This window comes from Oncorhynchus mykiss, chromosome 19 (genome assembly GCF_013265735.2).
Source record: "Oncorhynchus mykiss isolate Arlee chromosome 19, USDA_OmykA_1.1, whole genome shotgun sequence".
NCBI lineage: Eukaryota > Metazoa > Chordata > Actinopteri > Salmoniformes > Salmonidae > Oncorhynchus > Oncorhynchus mykiss.
Genome location: NC_048583.1, coordinates 39,913,058 through 39,935,056, shown reverse-complemented (window position 1 = coordinate 39,935,056; position 21,999 = coordinate 39,913,058). Strand labels below are relative to the sequence as shown.

The window sequence follows — 21,999 nt, the reverse complement described above, 5'->3', positions numbered from 1 at the left end:
AAAACTATTTGAATACAGATCTCAGGAAGTGACTACTTTTCAGAAACTTTTGGATTGGCTGCCTTCAACTAATGGCAGGGCTGTATCTAGAAATGCATGTTGAAGATAGAAATATAATTAATAAAGAACACAATCTTCTATACTATTCCAATCTATCTGACAGTCATATTTGATCAATACATTTCTAGCTGAACATTCTGCAGAAAAAACTAAAAGCAAAAACGACTATATTGGTTCACTAATACAGGACTAGTAAAGGCTCAGGGCCCAGTTGTATAAAACATTGTATGTTAATTCCCCCCTGTTCTTTTCCTTTAAAGTTTCCTTAACTTTAAGTCATTTGCACCAAACATTTTAAGTCGAATTTCCTCCTTAAATTAAGTGAAAAAGTTAATAGTGCCGATGAGGTCCCTTAAGTGCTTCATTCAGTATGGATAAAATTATTCCTTTAGGTAAAACACTTAAGGGAACTTCTTGACGCTACCCATCCATGTAGCGGGATAATTGTCATCATCAACCGCTGAATTGCATAGCACCACATTCAAATAATATTACTACAAATATGTATATTCATGAAATCACAAGTGCAATATTGCAAAACACAGCTTAGCCTTTTGTTAATTCACCTGTCGTCTCAGATTTAGAAAATATGCTTTACAGCGAAAGCAATCCAAGCGTTTGTGTACGTTTATCGATCGTTCGACAAAACATTATGTACACTTAGCATCAAGTAGCTTGGTCACGAAAATCAGAAAAGCAATCAAATTAATCGTTTATCTTTGATGAACTTCGGATGTTTTCACTCACGAGACTCCGTTACACAATAAATGTTCCTTTTGTTCCATAAAGATTATTTTTATATCCAAAATACCTCCGTTTGTTTGGAGCGTTATGTTCAGAAATCCACAGGAAAGAGCAGTCACGACAATGCAGACGAAAATTGCAAATAATATCCGTAATGTCCACAGAAACATGTCAAACGTTTTTTATAATCAATCCTCAGGTTGTTTTTAAAATATATAATCGATAATATATCAACCGCAACTGTCTTTATCAGTAGGAGAGGGAGAGGCAATGGCTGCCCAAACTCTGTTGCGCGAGCAAAACTCATGCGAACACCTGACACAATGTTATCTTTCTCGCTCATTTTTCAAAATAAAAGCCTGAAACAATGTCTAAAGACTGTTGACACCTTGAGGAAGCGATATGAAAAGGAATCTGGTTGATATCCCTTTAAATGGAGCGAAGGCAGGCTATGGAACATGGAGCTTTCAAAATAGAAGCCACTTCCTGGTTTGATTTTCCTCAGGTTTCGCCTGTTATACTCACAGACGATATTTTGACAGTTTTGGAAACTTTAGAGTGTTTTCTATCCTAATCTGTCAATTATATGCATATTCTAGCATCTGGTCCTGAGAAATAGGCCATTTACTTTGGAAACGTTATTTTTCCAAACATAAAAATAGTGCCCCCTAGCTTCAAGAGGTTTAAGGGAAACACTTAAGATGTTTTATGCAACCAGGCCCAGTGCACTACTTTTGTGAGAGAGAGAAAAAATCCCCCCCCCCCAAAACATTGCAAACAGCAAGTTGGATGCTTAGCAAAAACAACTTCGAACCTCTGACCGTCTGGAGGTAAGTGTTCTTGTTTCAAACACACTACACCCTTCAAACTTAACTCTGGACCTCAAAGTCAGTTCCACTGCATTTTTCATTGTTTCCCTCTAATCAGGGACTGATTTAGACCTGGGACACCATGTGTGTGCAACTAATTATCAGGTAGAACAGAAAACTAGCAGGCTCTGGACCTCATAGGGAAAGTTGAATACCCCTGCACTATACCATCTTTAAAGGGATAATTTACTCTGAATACCGACTAAGATAATTGACTCTTGACAGCCCCATCCCCATTCAAAGGGGAAGGGGGAAGAGAGTTATCTAGCAGCTACCAATCACCCAAACCACAAGCAATGATTTGGACAAAGCACAATTCATCAAGGTCAATTGAGCATTGTATTTGGTTGAAGCTCTGGATGATTCACAGGCATATTCTCTCTGTCACATTTTCATAACACTTCCCAGAAGGCATAGAGTACAACTACAGCTCGCAGCCCGGGAGATGCCTACGGATCTCGATTCGCTCATCGCCTTGACCATCTGGATCGATGGGCGACTATGGAAACGTAGGAGGTAGAGGAGGTCTGATTCAGGTCCCACTCGCTCGCCCAAGGATCCAGGAAGTCCCCGGCATCTACGTTCCCAAGAGAATCCGAGGTTACCCGAGTTCCCATGAGAGCCGATGAAACTCGGCAGAGCTAGATTGTCTCCAGCCGAACGTTTACGCAGACTTAACACTAAGAGTTGTCTGTAATGCGGGACTACCGGTCATTAAGTGTTTACCTGTCCATTAAAAGATCATGCTCATTAGTAGGTATGAATACTCTGGTGGGCCATACAGAGAATTTTCCTTCTCCCCTTACTTGTACCCCTCTCCATGCCATCCTGCTCTGGGGCGACCAGACAAAATCTCTCCGGGTACTTATTGACTCTGGGGCCGATGAGAGTTTCATGGACATCATCCTGGTGTCAGAGCTGGGCATCCCCACTCAGCCCCTCTCCACTTCCATGGACATTAGAGCCCTGGATGGGTGCTCTATAGGCAGGGTCACCCACAATACTACTCATATCAACCTGTGAGTGTCAGGAAACCACAGTGAGTCTATGCAGTTCATGCTCAATAAGTCTCCTCAGGTACCCGTGGTGTTAGGGTTTTTCATGGCTCCAGCGAAACAATCCCCTTATCGACTGGACTGCTGGTGTTATCATGGGCTGGATCCCATTCTGCTATGCTCATTGCCTGAAGTCGGGGCAGCCTGCCCCGGGAATTCTTCCTGTGGGCTCGGAAGAAGCCTCGGACCTCCCCACGGAGTACCAGGACCTCCGGGAAGTTTGCAGCAGGATTCTTCTTTGTGGAATCGACTACCGGGGCCTTAATGACATCACGGTTAAGAACCGCTACCCGCTCCCACTAATCGCCTTGGCTTTCGACTGCTCCAGGGGTCAATCATTTTCTCTACATTGGACCTGAGGAACGCCTACCATCTGGTGCGGCTACGGGAAGGTGACAAGTGGAAGACAGCCTTCAACATGACTAGTGGACACTACGAATACCTGGTGATGCCATTCAGTCTGACCAACGCTCCTGCTGTTTTCCAGGCCCTGGATAACGATGTTCTCCGTGACACGTTGAACCTTGACGACATCCTCATCTTATCCCGCTCAGCTTAGGAACACTTTCTCCATGTCCGACAAGTCCTCTAGCGTCTCCTGGAGAACCATCTTTTTGTTAAAGCAGAAAATTGCAAATTCAATCGTTCCACCATCTCCTTCCTAGGATACATCATCGCTGCTTGTAATGTGAAGATGGATCCCGGAAAGTTGAGAGCAGTGGTGGATTGGCCCCAACCCACGTCCAGAATGCAGCAGCAACGATTACTGGGATTTGCCCATTTCTATCGCCATTTTATCCAGGGTTACAGCACCCTGGCTTCCCCCCTTTCAGCACTCACCTCTCCCAAGGTTCAGTTCACATGGTCCCCAGCTGCTGACTGGGCGTCGCTTCAGGTAGCCTAGTGGTTAGAGCGTTAGTGGGCCAGTTACCGAAAGGTTGCTGGATTGAATCCTCAAGCTGACAAGGTAAACATCTGTCGTGCTGCCCCTGAACAAGGCAGTTAAACCACCGTTCCCTGGTATGCCGTCATTGTAAATAAGAATTTGTTCTTAACTGACTTGCTTAGTTAAATAAAGGTTCAATATATATGTTTTTTTAATTCACCACAGCTCCCATATTAATCCAACTCCGATGTCCGAAGCATCGACCTCCACCCCGAACTAACGGGATGTTAGTTCGTGGTGGAGGTCGATGCTTCGGACATCGGAGTGGGGGCTGTCCTGTCCCAGCATTCTGCCTTGGACCGTTCGTTGCCGCCTGCACTGTCTGTGCTCAGAATAAGACTTGTCAGCAAGCTCCACCTAGTCTCCTTCAACCACTTCCTGTCCCTCACTGTCCCTGGTCATATATATCCCTGCACTCCCCCCATGGGCATCCGGTGGACATGGTCTCCGACTGTGGTCCTCAGTTCTCGTCCTGGTTCTAGAAGGCGTTTTGCAAATTCATTGGGTTGTCGGCCAGCCTGTCTTCCGGGTTTCACCCCCAGTCTAACGGCCAGTTGGAGCAAGCCAATCAGGACCTGGAGACGACTCTTCGTTGCCTTGTCTTTGTCAACCCCACCAGCTGGAGACAGTAACTCGTGTGGGTGGAATACGCCCACAACACCCTCCCCTGCTCAGCCACTGGTCTCTTGCCTTTCGTGTGTTCGATGGGTTATCAGCCCTAGCTCTTCCATGATCAAGAGGAAGTTAGTATACCCTCGGCGTTGATGTTCGTCCGCTTGCTGTCGCCGGACCTGGAAGAGAGCCCGGTCTGCTCTTCTCAAGATCATCTCCTGGTATCAACGACGCACGGACCGCCACCGGACCACTGGACCAAGTCAAGGGGTCTGAGTACTTTTCGAATGCACTGTAAAATATTGAAAATGCTATATTGGCCCGCTAATACAGGGCTAGTAAAGGTCCAGTGCACTACTTTTGTGAAGAAATTGAAATGTAATGCATTTTGTGTTTACCAGCATTTGTAATTTGAGTCTGATAATTATCTGTACAAAACAGTTCATCTGATAATTGTGGAATATGAAAATACTTGCTTGATACGATTTCCAGTTTTTGAAATACTTTGCAAACACATGTGAATACCAAAATGGTCTATTCATTCCTTTTACATTTTTAGTAAATGTATTGAGTGCATACATTTTCATACTTTTTCATACGGGTCCCCCATGGGAGTCGAACCCACAACCCTGTCACAATCCCTCTGGAACTTCCATTGCGCACACCTGGCCCCTTTTCCCACTAATTGTATTTGCATATATGTGCCCTTTGTTCAACATAGTGCTGTCAAATTATTGTTACAATGTCCGTTGGTGCGTGTGAGTACCTGTGCTGTGTGTTTTGGCTTTCGTGCCATTGTGGATTGCGCAGATGATTACGGGTCACCTCCCATGTGCTAATCATTGTGTGTGTGTTATTTATTAGAAATACTCCTCGCTCTTTTGTTTGGGTTTCAACACTGTGTTTTGTTATGTGTTTGTTTGGTCTTTGTCACTGTGCCCTTACACGGCATGCCGTAATTTGGGTGTAATAAAAATCCATACCACCCAGACTGCGCCTGTCTCCTGAATCATTTATGCCAGCGTTATTCAATAACTCTTACAATTCCAACAATTGAATCCTGAAAGATGTTCTGTTCTTAATTATACAACTACCTTTTTTGCCAAAGCAGAGATACTAAAAAAAATGTTTTCCCCGCGCTAAAGACATCTATATCAGTCTGCTAATAAAGGACTAGTAAAGGCACAGTGAATTGTATTTTTTATTTTGTTTTATGAATATTCATATACAGTGTGCAAAGCTGTCTTCAAGGCAAAGGGTGGCTACTTTGAAGAATCTCACATATAAAATACATTTTGATTTGTTTAACACTTTTTTGGTTACTACATGATTCCATATGTGTTATTTCATAGTTTTGATGTCTTCACTATTATTCTACAATGCAGAAAATATTAAAAATGAAGAAAACCCCTGGAATGAGTAGGTGTGTCTAATCTTTTGACTGGCACTGTATTTACATATATACAGTATATATACATAAACATTTTATTCTGATTTTTCATGGAGTGCTGCAGCACCCTCAGCACCCCTACTTCCTGTGCCTATGTTCATAACCATATCATATGCCATTGCATAGACAACTTAAGTAAAGTGACTAATTTGAGGTGTTATAAAACAGTTATGAATGTGCTTAATACCCAGTGTTGGGGAAGCTCCTCTGAAAATATAGTTTGCCAAGCTACCAATTACTTCAAACCAAAATAATTTAATCTACACTAAAGCTACCTGTAAGACAAAATATTATTTAATGTTCATATGTATCTGTACTGTACTGTAATATACCGTACTCTTTTCAAACTGGGGGGGGGGGGTGGGGGGGTGGGGGGGGGGGGGGGGGGGTTAGGGAGTCCGTGGAACAACAATAAAAAAGGCTTAGTGCAATACTTTTGTGAGAATTCATTTAACATTAAAAGGTTTGAAAACCCCTGCTCTACTCTGCTGAATTAGACTCAACTGTACTGTGCTGTACTCTGCTGAATTTAACTCTACTAGACTCTACTGTACACTACTGAATTAAACTGCACTCTACTGCAAAGTCACAAATCATAGGCCAAGGGACTATGCTGTTTGCTCAAAATAGGGAGTTGTTGAGAAACAATCAAATCTATTGGTTCTACAGACAGATGAGTCTTCTCTTTTCAGCAGTAGGCATTTGCTTTCCAAACTGTTTTTCTCAAGATTGTATTTTGAAATTTGCAAAAGACTAACTGATAGCAACCAACCATAGAAAAATAATCCATAGATGGCATTTCCAATTCGAATCAGGACTGGCAGCCATCTCTAGTGTGCCCAAATTGCTAAGGGAATAGGTTCCAAAACCCTTCTATGGATTATACAGTTGAAGTCTGAAGTTTACATACACTTGGTTGGAGTCATTCAAACTTGTTTTTCAACCACTCCTCAAATATATTGTTAACAAACTATAATTTTGGCTAGTCTGTTAGGACATCTACTTTGTTGTAATTTTTCCAACAATTGTTTACAGACAGATTTCACTTATATTTCACTGTATCACAATTCCAGTGGGTCAGAAGTTTACATACACTAAGTTGAATGTACCTTTAAACAGCTTGGAAAATTCCAGAAAATTATGTCATTGCTTTAGAAGCTTCTGATAGGCTAATTGACGTAATTTGAGTCAATTGGAGGTGTACCTGTGGATGTATTTCAAGGCCTACCTTCAAACTCAGTACCTCTTTGCTTGACATCATGGGAAAATCATGGGAAAATCAAAAGAAATCAGCCAAAAATTCTAGCTCTCCACAAGTTTGGTTCATCCTTGGGAGCAATTTCCAAAAGCCTGAAGGTACCACGTTCATCTGTACAAACAATAGTACGCAAGTAGAAACACCATGGGACCACGCAGCCGTCATACCGCTCAGAAAGGAGACGCGTTCTGTCTCCTAGAGATGAACGTACTTTGGTGCGAAAAGTGCAAATCAATCCCAGAACAACAGCAAAGGACCTTGTGAAGATGCTGGAGGAAACAGGTACAAAAGTCAATTACGCACGGCTGCTATGCGGTCACTCTTCATCTCCACCCCTGAGGTGGAAATGCGATACCTCAGGAAGGAGACAGACTGATGAAAGAACAGGCATTTCTCAGCCTTGACGTACAAGTCATGATCCAACAGTCGTCCAAGTACCTTGCGCACCAAGGACACATGCTCAGCGCGTGTAGTGGAGTATATCAGAATGTCATCGCTATACACCACTACACCCAGCCCGTGTAGGTCCCTGAAAATCTCATCTACAAAAGATTGGAAGACCGATGGAGCATTCATCAACCCGTACGGCATGACGAGGTACTCATAATGCCCTGAGGTGGTACTAAACACCGTCTCCCTCTCGGATACGCACCAGATTGTACGTACTCCTGAGATGCAGTTTAGTGAAGAAGCACGCCCCTTGCATTGACTCAATCGCCTTGGCGATGAGAGGTAGCGGATAACTGTACCTCACCTTGATTTGATTGAGACCTCTATAATCAATGCACGGGCGCAGACCTCCATCCTTCTTCTTCACAAAAAAGAAAGTCGAGGAGGCGGGTGAAGTGGAGGACCGAATGTACCCCTGACGCAGGGATTCAGAAACACATGTCTCCATAGCCACCATCTCCGCTTGCGACAGGGGATACACGTGACTCCTGGGAAGTACAGTGTCTACAAGGTGATTTATCGCACAATCCCCCAGTCAATGGGGTGGTAATTGAGTCGCCTTCTAAACTAAGTGCTAATGCTCTGTCAATAAAATTCCCAGCTGCGTCTGAATCGACAAGCGCCTTATGCTGGGAATGCGGGGAGAACTCAGGGAAACAAATAGGTACAAACAGGTGGACAACAGAGGACTCTGGATGAGAGTGGTGCATACTCACCTGGGGTGACGTTAGAGTGCCCTGTCTGCTGCCTCGACTCCCAGAGTGACCAACCCGGCACCGACTGACATTGTGCACTCTGCGGCCTCAGATGGTGCACGTGAAGGCCCCTCCTCCAGCCTCCCTATGCACAGCCCCTCACAACTCCATGGGCACCGGAGTGGAAGTGCTGGGAAATGGAACCGACAGAGCCCCTTCAGGACGTCCACGGAGGACCAGCAGGTTATCCAACCGGATGGACATATCCACCAGTTAGTCAAAGGTGGTGGTGGCATCCCTGCAGGCCAACTCCCGTCGGATGTCCTCACGTGAGCTGCATCGATAGTGGTTGATAAGGACCCTGTTGTTCCATCCTGCTCCGGTGGCAAAGGTCCGGAACTCCAGCGCAAAATCCTGTGCACTCATCGTCCCCTGTCTCAAATGGAAGAGTCGTTCACCCGCCGCTCTACCTTTGGGCGGATGGTCAAAGACGGCCCGGAAACGGCGGGTAAACTCCTTGAAGTGGTCCAACACAGCGTCTTCCTCTCCCCACACGGCGTTTGCCCACTCCAGAGCTCTACCCGAGAGGCATGAGAGGCATGAGATGAGGGCGGATACTCTCTCCCTTCCTGAGGGAGCTGGGTGAACAGTGGCCAGGTATAGGTCCAGTTGTAAAAGGAACCCCTGGCACTGTGCGGCCGTCCCATCATACTCCCCGTATTCCACTGGAGCTGGATCCGGACGGGACGTGTAGAGATAACCCTGGTTGAGCTGGTCGAGGCGCTGGAGAGACTTCCTGTTTCTCCCAGCGGTCCATGGTCTGGACAACGCGATCCATCATGCCACCGAGATGATGTAGCATATCCGCGTGTTCCTGGACGTGTTCCTGGACTCCTCTGACCGGGGTACTTGCTCCTGCTGACTCCATGATTGGTGTAGGATTCTGTTAGGAGTGTGTATTGGAGGTGAAGTCAGGTGCAGGAGAGCAGAGTGTAGTGAACAGGCACACTTTTTATTCCGGTCAAAATGACAGCACAAAATAACATAAAATGTGCCCAAAACACGGAACATAGACAAAAAGTAAGGCACATAACAATATCCACAATATCAAAATACACATAACACCAACAATCCTACACAAAGACATGATGGGGAACAGAGGAATAAATACATATGAATTGATTGCAGAATAAAAACCAGGTGTGCAGGGAACAAGACAAAACAAATGGATACATGAAAAATGGAGTGGCGATGGCTAGAAAGCCGGTGACGTCGACCGAACAAGGAGAGGAGCCGACTTCGGCGGATGTCGTGACAATGGGGACACAGATCATACTTTTTGGAGAAATGTCCTCTGGTCTGATGAAAGAAAAATAGAACTGGTTGGCCATAATAACCATCGTTATGTTTGGAGGAAAAAGGCGGAGGCTTGCAAGCTGAAGAACACCATCTCAACCATGAAGCACGGTGGTGGCAGCATCATGTTGTGGGGGTGCTTTGGTGCAGGAGGGACTGGTGCATTTCACAAAATAGATAGCATCATGAGGGAGGAAAATTATGTGGATATATTGAAGCAACATCCCAAGACATCAGTTAGGAAGTTAAAGCTTGGTCGCAAATGGGTCTTCCAAATGGACAATGACCCAAAAGCATACTTCCAAAGTTGTGGCAAAATGGCTTAAGGACAACAAAGTCAAGGTATTGTAGTGGCCATCACAAAGCCCTGACCTCAATCATTTAGACATTTCATGGCCCATCTTTGGACATTGTGTTAACAAACCTCCAGACGAGCTTCAATGCCATACAACACTCCCTCCGTGGCCTCCAACTGCTCTTAAATGCAAGCAGAACTAAATGCATCTTCAACTGATCACTGCCCGCACTCGCCCGCCCATTTTGCATCACTACTCTGAAAGGTTCTGACTTAGAATATGTGGACAACTACAAATACCTAGGTGTCTGGTTAGACTGTAAACTCTCCTTCCAGACTCACATTAAGCAACTCCAATCCAAAATGAAATCTAGAATCAATTTCCTATTTCGCAACAAAGCATCCTTCACTCATGCTGTCAAATATACCCTCGTAAAACTGACTATCCTACCGATTCTTGACTTATAAATAAATAGCCTCCTACACTCTACTCAGCAAATTGGATGTAGTCTATCACAATGCCATCCGTTTTGTCACCAAAGCCCCATATACTGCCCACCACTGCGACCTGTATGCTCTCATTGGCTGGCCCTCATTTCATATTCGTTGCCAAACCCACTGTCCCCAGGTCATCTATAAGTCTTTGCTAGGTAAGGCCCCGCCTTATCTCAGCTCACTGGTCACCATAGCAGCACCCACCCGTAGCACGCATTCCAGCAGGTATATTTCACTGGTCACCCCCAAAGCCAACTCCTACTTTGGCCGCCTTTCCTTCCAGTTCTCGGCTGCCAATGACTGGAACAAATTGCAAAAATCACTGAAGCTGGAGACTTTTATCTCCCTCACTAGCTTTAAGCATCAGCTGTCAGAGCAGCTTACCGATCATTGCACCTGTACATAGCCCATCTGTAAATAGCCCACCCAACTACCTCATCACCATGTTGTTATTTATTTTTTTGCTCTTTTGCACCCCAGTATCTCTACTTGCACATTCATCTTCTGCACATCTACCACTCCAGTGTTTAATTGCTAAATTGTAATTATTTCGCCAATATGGCCTATTTATTGCCTTACCTCCCTAATCTTACTACATTTGCACACACTGTATATAGACTTTTCTATTGTGTCATTGACTGTACGTTTGTTTATCCCATGTGTAACTCTGTGTTGTTTGTGTTGCACTGCTTTGCTCTATCTTGGCCAGGTCGCAGTTGTAAATGAGAACTTGTTCTCAACTGGCCTATCTAAAATGTAAAAAAAATAATAATATTAACACAACACAAGCACCCCTGCAACTGTAAGCATACTGGTAACTGCCAAAATAAAGGAAACACTTGAGTAAATGATGATACAAAGTATATATTATGGTGTGGGGTGCATTTTCCTGGATGGTTGCTGTCCACTTGTAGAATCTATTCCAAGGCGTATTGAAGCTGTTCTGGCAGCTCGCGGTGGCCCAATTAGGGCACTTTATGTTGGTGTTTCCTTTAGTTTGGCAGTTACCTGTATGTGCGTGTGATAAACCTTAATCCACTTTTATTTTTTAGAAACTATTGATCCTGTGTGGCTAAATTATGCTCTCTGGTGTATTTTGAACATTGAGAGTGGGCTCCTGTGGCTTTTCGCTCCTGGGCCCCTATAAGCCCTTTCATTAAACTGGCCCTGTGCGCGGATCTGTACTCTGCTAAATTCAACTACTGGACTGTACTGTGCTGTGCTGTCCAAACTTGTGAAACATAGACATCTTTTCACATCTGGAAAATACATTTAGCTTTCTGGATACATTGTTACAATAAGGATTCATTGTCAGATTGTGACAGGCAACTCCAATATCCATGTGACAGCCCCCCCCCCCCCCCCCCCCAACCCAAACGCTAATTAAGATGCCAGTTTCCACATGGCTTGACGTAGGAACTCACAAATAGACACAAATAGACTCAATAACAGTATTTTTTTATGGATACCCCCAGAATACAACTATTTGTTAAATAAATAACATTCATATTTACTTTCACCCATGAAAAATGTTAATATTCCTCTCACCTCCATGTTTTGTGATCCTTACCTGAATTGGCCACATGGATGACCTCTCCTATAGAGGACACACATTTTTATCTTTAAATTATTGCATAGCCCCCCTGGATTTTGGGTAATAAACACAATGACAACCAACCTGTGAGACAACCAACCCCTGGTCTCCCCTATCCTGTAAACAATGGTACTGTTCAGTGATACCTAGTACTTCACATTTATTTCACTTGCACACATTTTTCTTGTGCACAGGATATTCAGCTGTACAGGTAGTTTCATGTACAGGGCTCTCTCTCTAGCTGCTAATGAGAGATTGAACATCAGAAAATGAATATTTTCATTGCACACTCCCCCCACCACCAGTTTCGATAGCATTAAGATCAAAGCGCGGTTCAGGAGCCCTATGCCATTATTCACTGAGAACAAAGGTCAGCAATGACTCACTCATTTCCTCAGTGTTAGTGCCTTTAGAATACTGTACCAGTTGGACTAATGTCAATCGTAATGAAAAAGCATTGTGAATTCGGAAAAATAAATAAATTAAGAATTCATTAAGAAGATTGCATTCTAGAACATTTCCAGACAATGTTGTTCAGACAATGTGGAGGAGATAGTGATTGAGAGAGTGATTAAAGCAGAATGATTAAGTCAGCCATGCTCCCACATCGTTCCCTCTCAGATGGAGGCAAAGAGCCAGGGACACATACCTCCACACAAAGAGCTACAGCAGCCCCATTTAGCCTCCTTTCGCTCTCCCTCAATACTGACAAGTAAGCGCTCAAGAAAAGACTTGTCTCAATTTGAAGGAGGGAGAGAAAACGAGCCTTGTAAGCAAATTACACGGGAGGAGGAGTTGAGGGGCTGCTTTTGGTAGAGTAAAAACTCTTGTGAGAGTGGAGCTGAGCAGAGTGCAGTTGAGTGGAGCAGACAGGCTGATTATGGCACCTAGAGCTTGGAGGTAATTTACCTGTCACCTGTCACTGGAGCTCCTACACCTGGCTGGCAGCAGAGCCTTCCCCACTGTACTGTACCTCTGTGCTGTAGCAGCTAGCTCAACTACTCACCGCTTAACCACCCAGCTCCAAATAACACCAGCTATGCCTAACCACTCAAACATCAACCACATAGACCTCGTTTGTACGTGATAAACCCTTCTGAATGATGGTTTCTACATGGTTTATTGGTGTCCTCCCTCAAATTGCCCTGTGATAATTTATTCCTCCGAACCTGGTTCCTCTCTAGGTTTCTTCCTAGGTTCCTGCCTTCTAGGGAGTTGTTCCTGCTTACAGCTGAATGGAAAAGGAGATAACATCTGCAATGGAGGACAAGCTGTAATGTAATACCACGACTAAAGAGGTTCGTTGTAAACACATTGGCATGTACAGTACTATCCCTGATGGGCATGTTGTAGTAGTGTGCAAGGTTTAAGTTGAAACGTGACGCCTAAAGCTGGCTGCACAGCGCAACACACTCCTACAGCAGCCCTTATGTGCATGACTGCCAGTGACTGAGTGTGTAGCTGTGTGCCAGTGTGGGGCTGCGTTTGATTACTGCATGGAGGCATGTTTTAGTAACATGGTGTATTAGTTTTTGGATAATGTACAAACAAAGACAGTCTTTTGAAACCGTGACCTTGGTGTGTTTTAGGTGCTTGCCAACGGAATGTGTTTCAAGTGGTTGAAATGCAGGAGGACGGAAGGGGATGCACAGTTGGGTTATTATTTTTGTACATGACAGGACATCCCCCACACATAGCTCCCCCACAGTCAAGTTATTTGTAAGTAGAAAGGAGAGTAACCCACAGTAACAGTAAGATTAGTATTACATTGTGAGCAGTGTCAAGGCTATCAGAGGAGATTGCCAAATGTAAATCATGTTTGATTTATGATATGACCATTTTTGTTTATGTGATGATGAGAATTGGAAATATCATTTGGGTGCATAAAAATATGTTTTAAAACAGTGTAAATAAGATAACACTAGCAACAAAAAGGCACTTGCTGTCATTTTGGTCATAGGTGTGATGTGATGCATGCAAGCCAGGGTTAAATAGGCTAACACTTGCCTAATATTAGCTTATAATTGCTTGTTAGTGAGGCAACAATTGTTCTGCCCCTCTGTATCCTAAATCCATACCAAATACCAAATATTTTTGGTGGGTAATATTTCCAAAAAAAAATCTATATATTTTTTTTTACAACCATACCAAATCCAAATCTATCTGTACATTTAAATACGATCTTCTGCTGGTAATCAACCAAAGCAAACAACCCGTCTAGCCATTCATCCTCTATTTCACACAATCTGGGCAGGGTTCTTTTCTAAATGAGGAGGGAGCAGGCAGGCAGCCATAATAAGGGTATGAGTCTCTTATCACCTGAAGTTACTGGTATATTATCAACCTATGTTATCTCCCACGGACAAACCCAACTGTCCAAATATCACTTCTCAACCTCTGATTATCCTAGATTGCATGCCTCTTTAAAGCCTTTGCTAAGTTTACATGCCTCTTGTTGTTTCTCAAATTGCTCATGTGTTTCTTTTCGTGGAAGTCTAGATCAATTTGCTATTTAAAGTGTTTTTATAAAATTATAGTACTGGACTGGAATGTTTGTAATGGTCAACTACAGCAGTAATAATACATTCATTACATTATAAAAGGGTATGAGATAATGCCTAGGCTACTGTGTCACTGAGTAGCCTACAGTATATAAGCTACCGATATTTCAAGTAAAGTATAATAATGTGTGCCAAGCATATAGCAATATATAGCTGTTAATTCAACTTGATGAGTCCAGATCTGTTATATGTTTGTCACCAAATCTATAGTATATAAAATCTTAAACTACTGTTAATCTAAATCACAACTGTAGCCGAAACGAAATGTCTCATCGATTTACTGACAGTAGCCTAAGGATATCCACAGACCACAATACGAGTTATAGATTTGAAATAATATAGCCTTGGATACTCTACCAAATCACACATCAAAGAAAATATTTTACAACGCTTTAACACAGTGTTTCTATTAAAGTGTAAACGGCTAGCTAGTAATTTCATATAGGCCTATGACAATTGTGTGAGTAACTTTTTCAACATAATCTAGCTGTCACTTATATACAATCATGTTCAGCTTTTTACTTTCACTTTGTTTCTCAGTTTCAAAGACGCCAATAGGATACAATAGTTTGATCAAACCAACCTGCCACTTTGTAGTTTGATCTGCTGCCAAGCCTGTCATCAGTGGACGGGGACCTCTTTCCCAGTCGGTGAATTGAGCCAAGTGCCAGCTGCCTAGGGTTGCAGCGCTTCCGTGGAGTTACTGTAGAGCACACTCGCACAACTAGAGAAAACAGAAAAAGAAACGGCGACGCAGCCTAAGTTTATTATAGTCCAAAACATGTACGCGTGCGCGCAGCAGTGTTCTAGAATATTGGACCGTTGACTTTCATAGCCTAGCTCAAACAAATTTCACCATCTGTCAACACATCCAAATGAATTGAGGACCCGTAACAGAGAAGAAGCCTTTGTTGGGAATTGTGGGGAGGTACTGTAGGTGTGCGTTCAGGCTGTGCATTCCACGTGGATGGTGGTCTCAGAGCCGTGTAGCTACAGTACATGGAGTGTACAAAACATTAGAAACACCTGTTCTTTCCATGACCAGGTGAATCCATATGAAAACTGTGATCCCTTATTGATGGCACTTGTTAAATCCACTTCAATCAGTGTTGATGAAGGGGAGGAGACAGGTTAAAGAAGGATTTTTAAGCCTTGAGACAATGGGCAAGACAAAAATATTTAAGTGCCTTTGAACCAGTTATGGTAGTACAAGAGTTCCCAAACTTTTTCACCCTGGGCCCGAGCACTGTTCAGGACACAAACTGTTCACACCCTTCTTGTTGGTGCAGAGAATTTTGCAGGTTGAAAGCTTATTTCCTGCAATTCTATACATTTTGCCATATCTAATGTGTATTCATGTGATATTTGAGTAACTAAAAAATTACAACAATATCTATGGGATAAAAAAACAAAATAAAAAAACGTTAGCTGATATGGGCTAGTTGATCTGGACATTTCTGATAAGTTATAAATAGCTCTCTAAGCAAGGTATGCAATGACTAACATGACAAGAGGAATTGATGATGCACTACCCAATTTTGAAATTGCACCTTGTGCATTCTACTATTACAACTTATTACAACTTACAAGAGTACGTTTAAAGCCGGAATGAGTTTCTTTAAAAATATGAAAAATAAATAGGAACCACTGCAGTAGTAGTTTCCCTTGGATATCAAGAATGGTCCACCACCCAAAGGACATCCAGCTGACTTGACACAATTGTGGGAAGCATTTGAGTCAACATGGGCCAGCATCCCTGTGGAACGCTTTCGACGCCGTTTAGAGTCCATGCCATGACAAATTGAGGCTGTTCTGACTGCAAAAGGAGGGTGCAACTCAATATTAGGAAGTTCCTAATGTTTTGTACACTCAGTGTGTGTCACAATGTGGACTATGATTTACATTGCTAACGTAGGCATGTAGAAAAGAGAGTCTTGTTATGGATAAAATATAACTGCTCCATTGGGTCATTCATTTGTTACTTCTTTTTGCCAAGTTTATCTGTTCTGAAAGCACTAGGATTAAACGTTTGCTGATGTCACAGACCACACCCTCTCTAGTCTGAGCCGCTGTTTCATACACTGCAGCGGTGCGCACGTATCTGTTGTCCTAATATTAATAGTCCTCACCAGAATACTATTGTTTGCAATAACTAATCGAGAGTGCATTGACATTTAATCAAGATTAATTGGCCTTAAGCTTGTTAATTGGACAAGAGCCAGAGCTCAGCCTAATCATCATCTCTTAAACAGGATTGTCCCTTTGGCCACTGTTTCATTTCAACAAGAATGCAAAAAAAAACACACCCATTGCTGACAGGTGTATAAAATCGAGCACATCGCCATGCAATCTCCATAGACAAACATTGGCAGAAGAATGGTCTTCCTGAAGAGCTCAGTGACTTTGAACGTGGCACCATCATAGGATGCCACCTTTCCAACAAGTCAGTTTGTCAAATGTCTGCCCTGCTAGAGCTGCCCCGGTCAACTGTAAGTGCTGTTATTGTGAAGTGGAATTGTCTAGGCGCAACAACGGCTCAGCCCCGAAGTGGTAGGGCATACAAACTCACAGAACGGGACTGCCAAGTCTTGAAGGGTGTAGCGCGTAAAAATCGTCTGTCCTTTGCTCTAACACTTTCTACGAGTTCCAAACTGCCTCTGGAAGCAATGTCAGCAAATCACGCTTCGCCATCTAGCAGTCCGATGGACAATTCTGGGTTTGGCAGATGCCAGGAGAACGCTACCTGCCCGAATGCATAGTGCCAACTGTGAAGTTTGGTGGAGAAGGAATAATGGTCTGGGGCTGTTTTCAATGGTTCGGGCTAGGCCCTCTCCTGTTTCAGCATGACAACGCCCCATGCACAAAGCGAGGTCCAGACTTAAATGGTTTGTCGAGGTTGATGTGGAAGAACTTGACTGGTCTGCATTAAAGCTCAGACCTCACCCCCATCGAACACTTTATTTTTATTTAGACTGACTGCGAGCCTGGCCTAAAAGCCCAACATCAGTGCCAGACCTCACTAATGCTCTTGTGTCTCAGTGGAAGCAAGTCCCCACACCAATGTTTCAACATCTAGTGGAATGCCTTCCCAGAAGAATGGAGGCTGTTATAGCAACAAATGGGGGACCAACTCCATATTAATGCCCATGATTTTGGAATGAGGTGTTTGACGAGCAGGTGTCCACATACACTTGGTCATGTAGTGTAGCTCCTTACCAATGATGTAGGCTATATAAACCCTGGAATGCTGATGCTGAGTATTGGCCAATGAGGGGCTTTGAAGCCACCGTTCGGCCATATTGGCACTGCCCAGAAGGAGCAGTCCTCCATAGGAATTAATGGAATTCTACAGTATTTCAATTAAATGTTTCAAGGACAAAATTACATGTATGTAAGTATTGTTGGTTTTAGTGGGGACTGTAACATTAGTACTTTCCCAAAAATGATACATTTTTTAAATATATATTTTCATATTTTTGTATGTTTAGCTGACATAATATATTTTAGAAGTATGCATTAACGTGTCTTTAATAGAATAAACATGGCATAAACAAATATAGCCTTTAATAAATGCATTACTATAGCTTCCAAAATATATTTTACAACAGAGCAGGAGCGCTAAGATGGAGGCGTGATGGCTTCAAAACAGCGGCCCCTGTTAGTCATCTAGTGTGTATATACATTATTTGCCCTCACCTAGTATTTGTTTACATCTTTGCTTCTAATGATTTTCTAATGTTTTTATATAAACTCTCTAAAAGGCAGATGCCATCATGGCATTTGTACATACATACACGGCAACTGTGGCGTGCAAGATCCTTTTACTAGTGTCAGACCATCCACACCTTGCCTGAGTTCTCCCAGTGCCATAGTCACTACTGATTTTATGTATGTTTTATTTTATGTAAATGAGATTTCTGTATTTCATTTTCAATATATTTGCAAAAATTTCAAAAAACGTGTTTTCACTTTGTCATAATGGGGTGTTGTGTGTAGATGGGTGAGCAAAACATCTATTTAATCGATTTTTAATTCAGGCTGTACACATAAAATGTGAAATAATCAAGGAGTAATACTTTCTGAAGAAACTGTATCGTAATAATATTGAATTGTGAGGCCTCTGGCAATTTCTAGCCCTAATAGTCACAGTCCCATAAGAGCGGAGTCAATTGTGTCCAAGCATAAATACAAAATTAACATTATTTGCCTAAAATATAAAATAACATGTGCAGGCCTACTATTTGGGAAAAGAACATGACAAACAGCATGTGCTGAACATGTGCTGAACATGTGCTGAACATGGAATGCTGAACCTAAAACAAGTTTTCCAGATGGATCTTCAGTACAAGAGGAGCTGAGGACAGCATCCACTCTTTTCATAGTACAAGGCCACATATACCCAGTTCCTGGGAAGCTGAGAAGTGTACACTATGTTACTTAATTCATTCAGAAGGCAGGATAGCAACCAGTATTCATCCAGTACCGTCTCTCTCATCCTCTCCTCCATCTTCATGATGACACTGAGCCTATTACCTGAGTCCCTGTAAGATATGGTAACAGGATGTCAAATTGCATGTGTAATCACTAGTTGGCTATTTTATATCCAAAATCGTGATTGGAAAAGGAAACTTAGAATTGGAACTGTGTGTTCCCACTTCTGTTCCCCTCCCCTATATTAGCGCTGCTTTAAGGGGACAGAGAGGGTAGCACTTCCCAGAGACATGGGGAGACATCGAGCATATGCTAGCTCTGAATCATATTGTGGGTGGAGTGGGCACATTCGTAGCTGAGGTTACACTGCGCAGCATGCAGGTTAATTCATCTTTACCACAAATTCTTCTGTTACTCATCCCTGAATTATTTCCATTGCCCCAGTACTCTACCCGAGCATTGGCAGTAATGACAGGCAGGAGGAAGGGACTGGGTTCCAGGTGTTTTCATCTGCCTGCTAGCTATTACTCTGGTATTAGACCACATATTCAGCATCGTGTCCCCAGAGCTAAGCTCCAGGTTAGGTCAGGGGAAGAATGAAGAAATATTAGCAATGATATAATTGTATCCTGCAGTCTGTAATGGACAGTCTGCACATTACGTAGGTTATGACTGGACATGACTGGAATGCAAAAAAAAGGTTAGGGTTAGGGGAAGTAATAGCCAATTAATAGCAGTTTATACATCCTGGATGGTCTAATCCTGGATGGTGATTGGTTAAAACCACATTCAAACCGTTGTTTATTTCATGAGTACCACCAGCTCGTATTACTCCAGTGCTAGCCTCTCTACACTGGCTTCCTGTTAAGGCTAGGGCTGATTTCAAGGTTTTACTGCTAACCTACAAAGCATTACATGGGCTTGTTCCTACCTATCTTTCTGATTTGGTCCTGCCGTACATACCTACATGTATGCTACGGTCACAAGACGCAGTCCTCCTTACTGTCCCTGGAATTTCTAAGCAAACAGCTGGAGGCAGGACTTTCTCCTATAGAACTCCATTTTTATGAAATGGTCTAACTATCCATGTGAGAGACGCAGGCTCGGTCTCGGCCTTTAAGCCTTTACTGAAGACTCATCTCTTCAGTAGGTCCTATGATTGAGTGTAGTCTTGCCCAGGAGTGTGAAGGTGAACGGAAAGGCACTGGAGCAACGAACCGCTCTTGCTGTCTCTGCCTGGCCGGCTCCCCTTTCTCCACTAGGATTTTCTGCCTCTAACCCCATTACAGGGGCTTAGTCACTGGCTTACTGGTGCTCTTCCAATGCCGTCCCTAGGATGGGTGCGTCACTTGAGTGGGTTGAGTCACGGACATGATCTTCCTGTCCGGGTTGGTGTCCCCTTCGGGTTCGTGCCGTGGGGGAGAACTTTGTGGGCTATACTCAACCTTGTCTCAGGGTTGTAAGTTGGTGGTTTGAGGATATCCCTCTAGTGGTGTGGGGGCTGTGCTTTGGCAAATAGGGTGGGGTTATATCCTGCCTGGTTGGCCCTGTCCGGGGGTATCGTCGGACGGGGCCACAGTGTCTCCTGACCCCTCCTATCTCAGCCTCCAGTATTTATGCTGTAATAGTTTATATGTCGGGGGCTAGGATCAGTCTTTTATATCTGGAGTATTTCTCCTGTTTTATCCGGTGCCCTGTGTGAATTTATGTATGCTCTCCCTCTCTCTCTCTCTCTCTCTCGCTCTCTCTCTCTCTCTCTCTCTCCTCGGAGGACCTGAGCCCTAGGACCATGCCTCAGGACTACCTGGCCTGATGACTCCTTGCTGTCCCCAGTCCACCCCAGTCCACCTGCTGTTGCTCCAGTTTCAACTGTTCTACTCGCGGCTAGAGAATCCTGACCAGTTCACAGGACGTGCTACCTTGTCCCGGACCTGCTGTTTTCGACTCTCTCTCATTGACATTGACTGACCGGGTGAATCGAGTTTAAAGCTATGAACCCTTATTGATGTAACTTGTTAAATCCACTTCAATACATGTAGATGAACAGAAGGACACAGGAAAAAGAAGGATTTTGAAGCCTTGAGACAATTGAGACATGGAGTGTGTATGTGTGGCATTCAGAGGGTGTATGGGCAAGACAAAATATTTACGTGCCTTTGAACGGGGTAGGATAGTAGGTGCCAGGCACACCAGTTTGAGTATGTCAAGAACTGCAATGCTGCTGGGTTTTTCACGCTCAACAGTTTCCTGTGTGTATCAAGAATAGTCCACCCGTAGTCCACTCATTGGATATCCAGCCAACTTGACACAACTGTGGGAAGCATTGGAGGCAACATGGGCCAACATCCCTCTGGAATGCTTTCGACACCTTGTAGTGTCCAAGCCCTGACAAATGGGGGCTGTTCTGAGGGGGGAAAAGTAGGAAAGCATGCATCTCAATATGAGGAAGGTGTTCTTAATGTTTTGTATACTCAGTGTATAAAGTGGGTAAAACAGGATGTTAACATTATTAAAGTGACCAGTGTTCAATGACGATGCACATAGGGCAAAGCGGTATCTAAGGTGCAGGGCATAAACTTGATCTCCAATGTAAAAACACATCTAGACATTATTTCCCCTTTCTTTTAGTTTAGCATTTGGTTATGTATTTCCTTTCTCTTGTCTAGTATAGCTATTTAGCTTAGATAGCTAGGCTAGCTTGGCATAGAACGCATAGAACTAACGACCAGCCGTGCCTTACAACTCTCATGCCAATATATCCTCCAAACCACAGCTTCTCTGGCATTATAACTTAATTTAGGAGTGGTTTGGAGAACAAACTGTTTAAATGCAATGACTTGACAGGCAGTAATTCATTGACTTCATTACCCTAACAGCATGGAGGGAGAGGGAACACAGTCTGCTCATGTTGTGTGGATACTACACACAGAACTCCATCCACATAGTCTTGTGTTTCTTATCAGAGCTATTAGGGAACAGCTTTTGGGAACTACTTCCCACCAGAAGATCCTGGAACTTGAGTTTCACAGTAATTGAATTGTGTTCTGGGTTTCCAACCAACAGCTGTAGAGGAGTATAAAACAGGTGACCTAGATCTTTCCTTGGTAAAAATCCTTATCCTGTCAGAC

At 43.4% G+C, this 21,999-nt stretch overlaps 1 protein-coding gene across 3 annotated transcripts in view; it reads right to left on the bottom strand.

Annotated features, from left to right (window-relative positions):
• The window catches only part of erb2 (estrogen receptor beta 2), a 36,569-nt gene extending 21,249 nt beyond the window's left edge, over window positions 1-15,320 (bottom strand). The window contains exon 1 of one of the 3 annotated variants that reach the window (XR_002469643.2): window positions 15,024-15,320. Coding sequence is in view for 1 of the 3 variants with exons in the window: in XM_021573115.2 (XP_021428790.2) it covers window positions 15,024-15,062 (39 nt within the window). In the remaining 2 variants the exon portion in view is untranslated. 3 annotated transcript variants of the gene reach the window in all.
• Window positions 15,321-21,999: the final 6,679 nt, after the last annotated feature.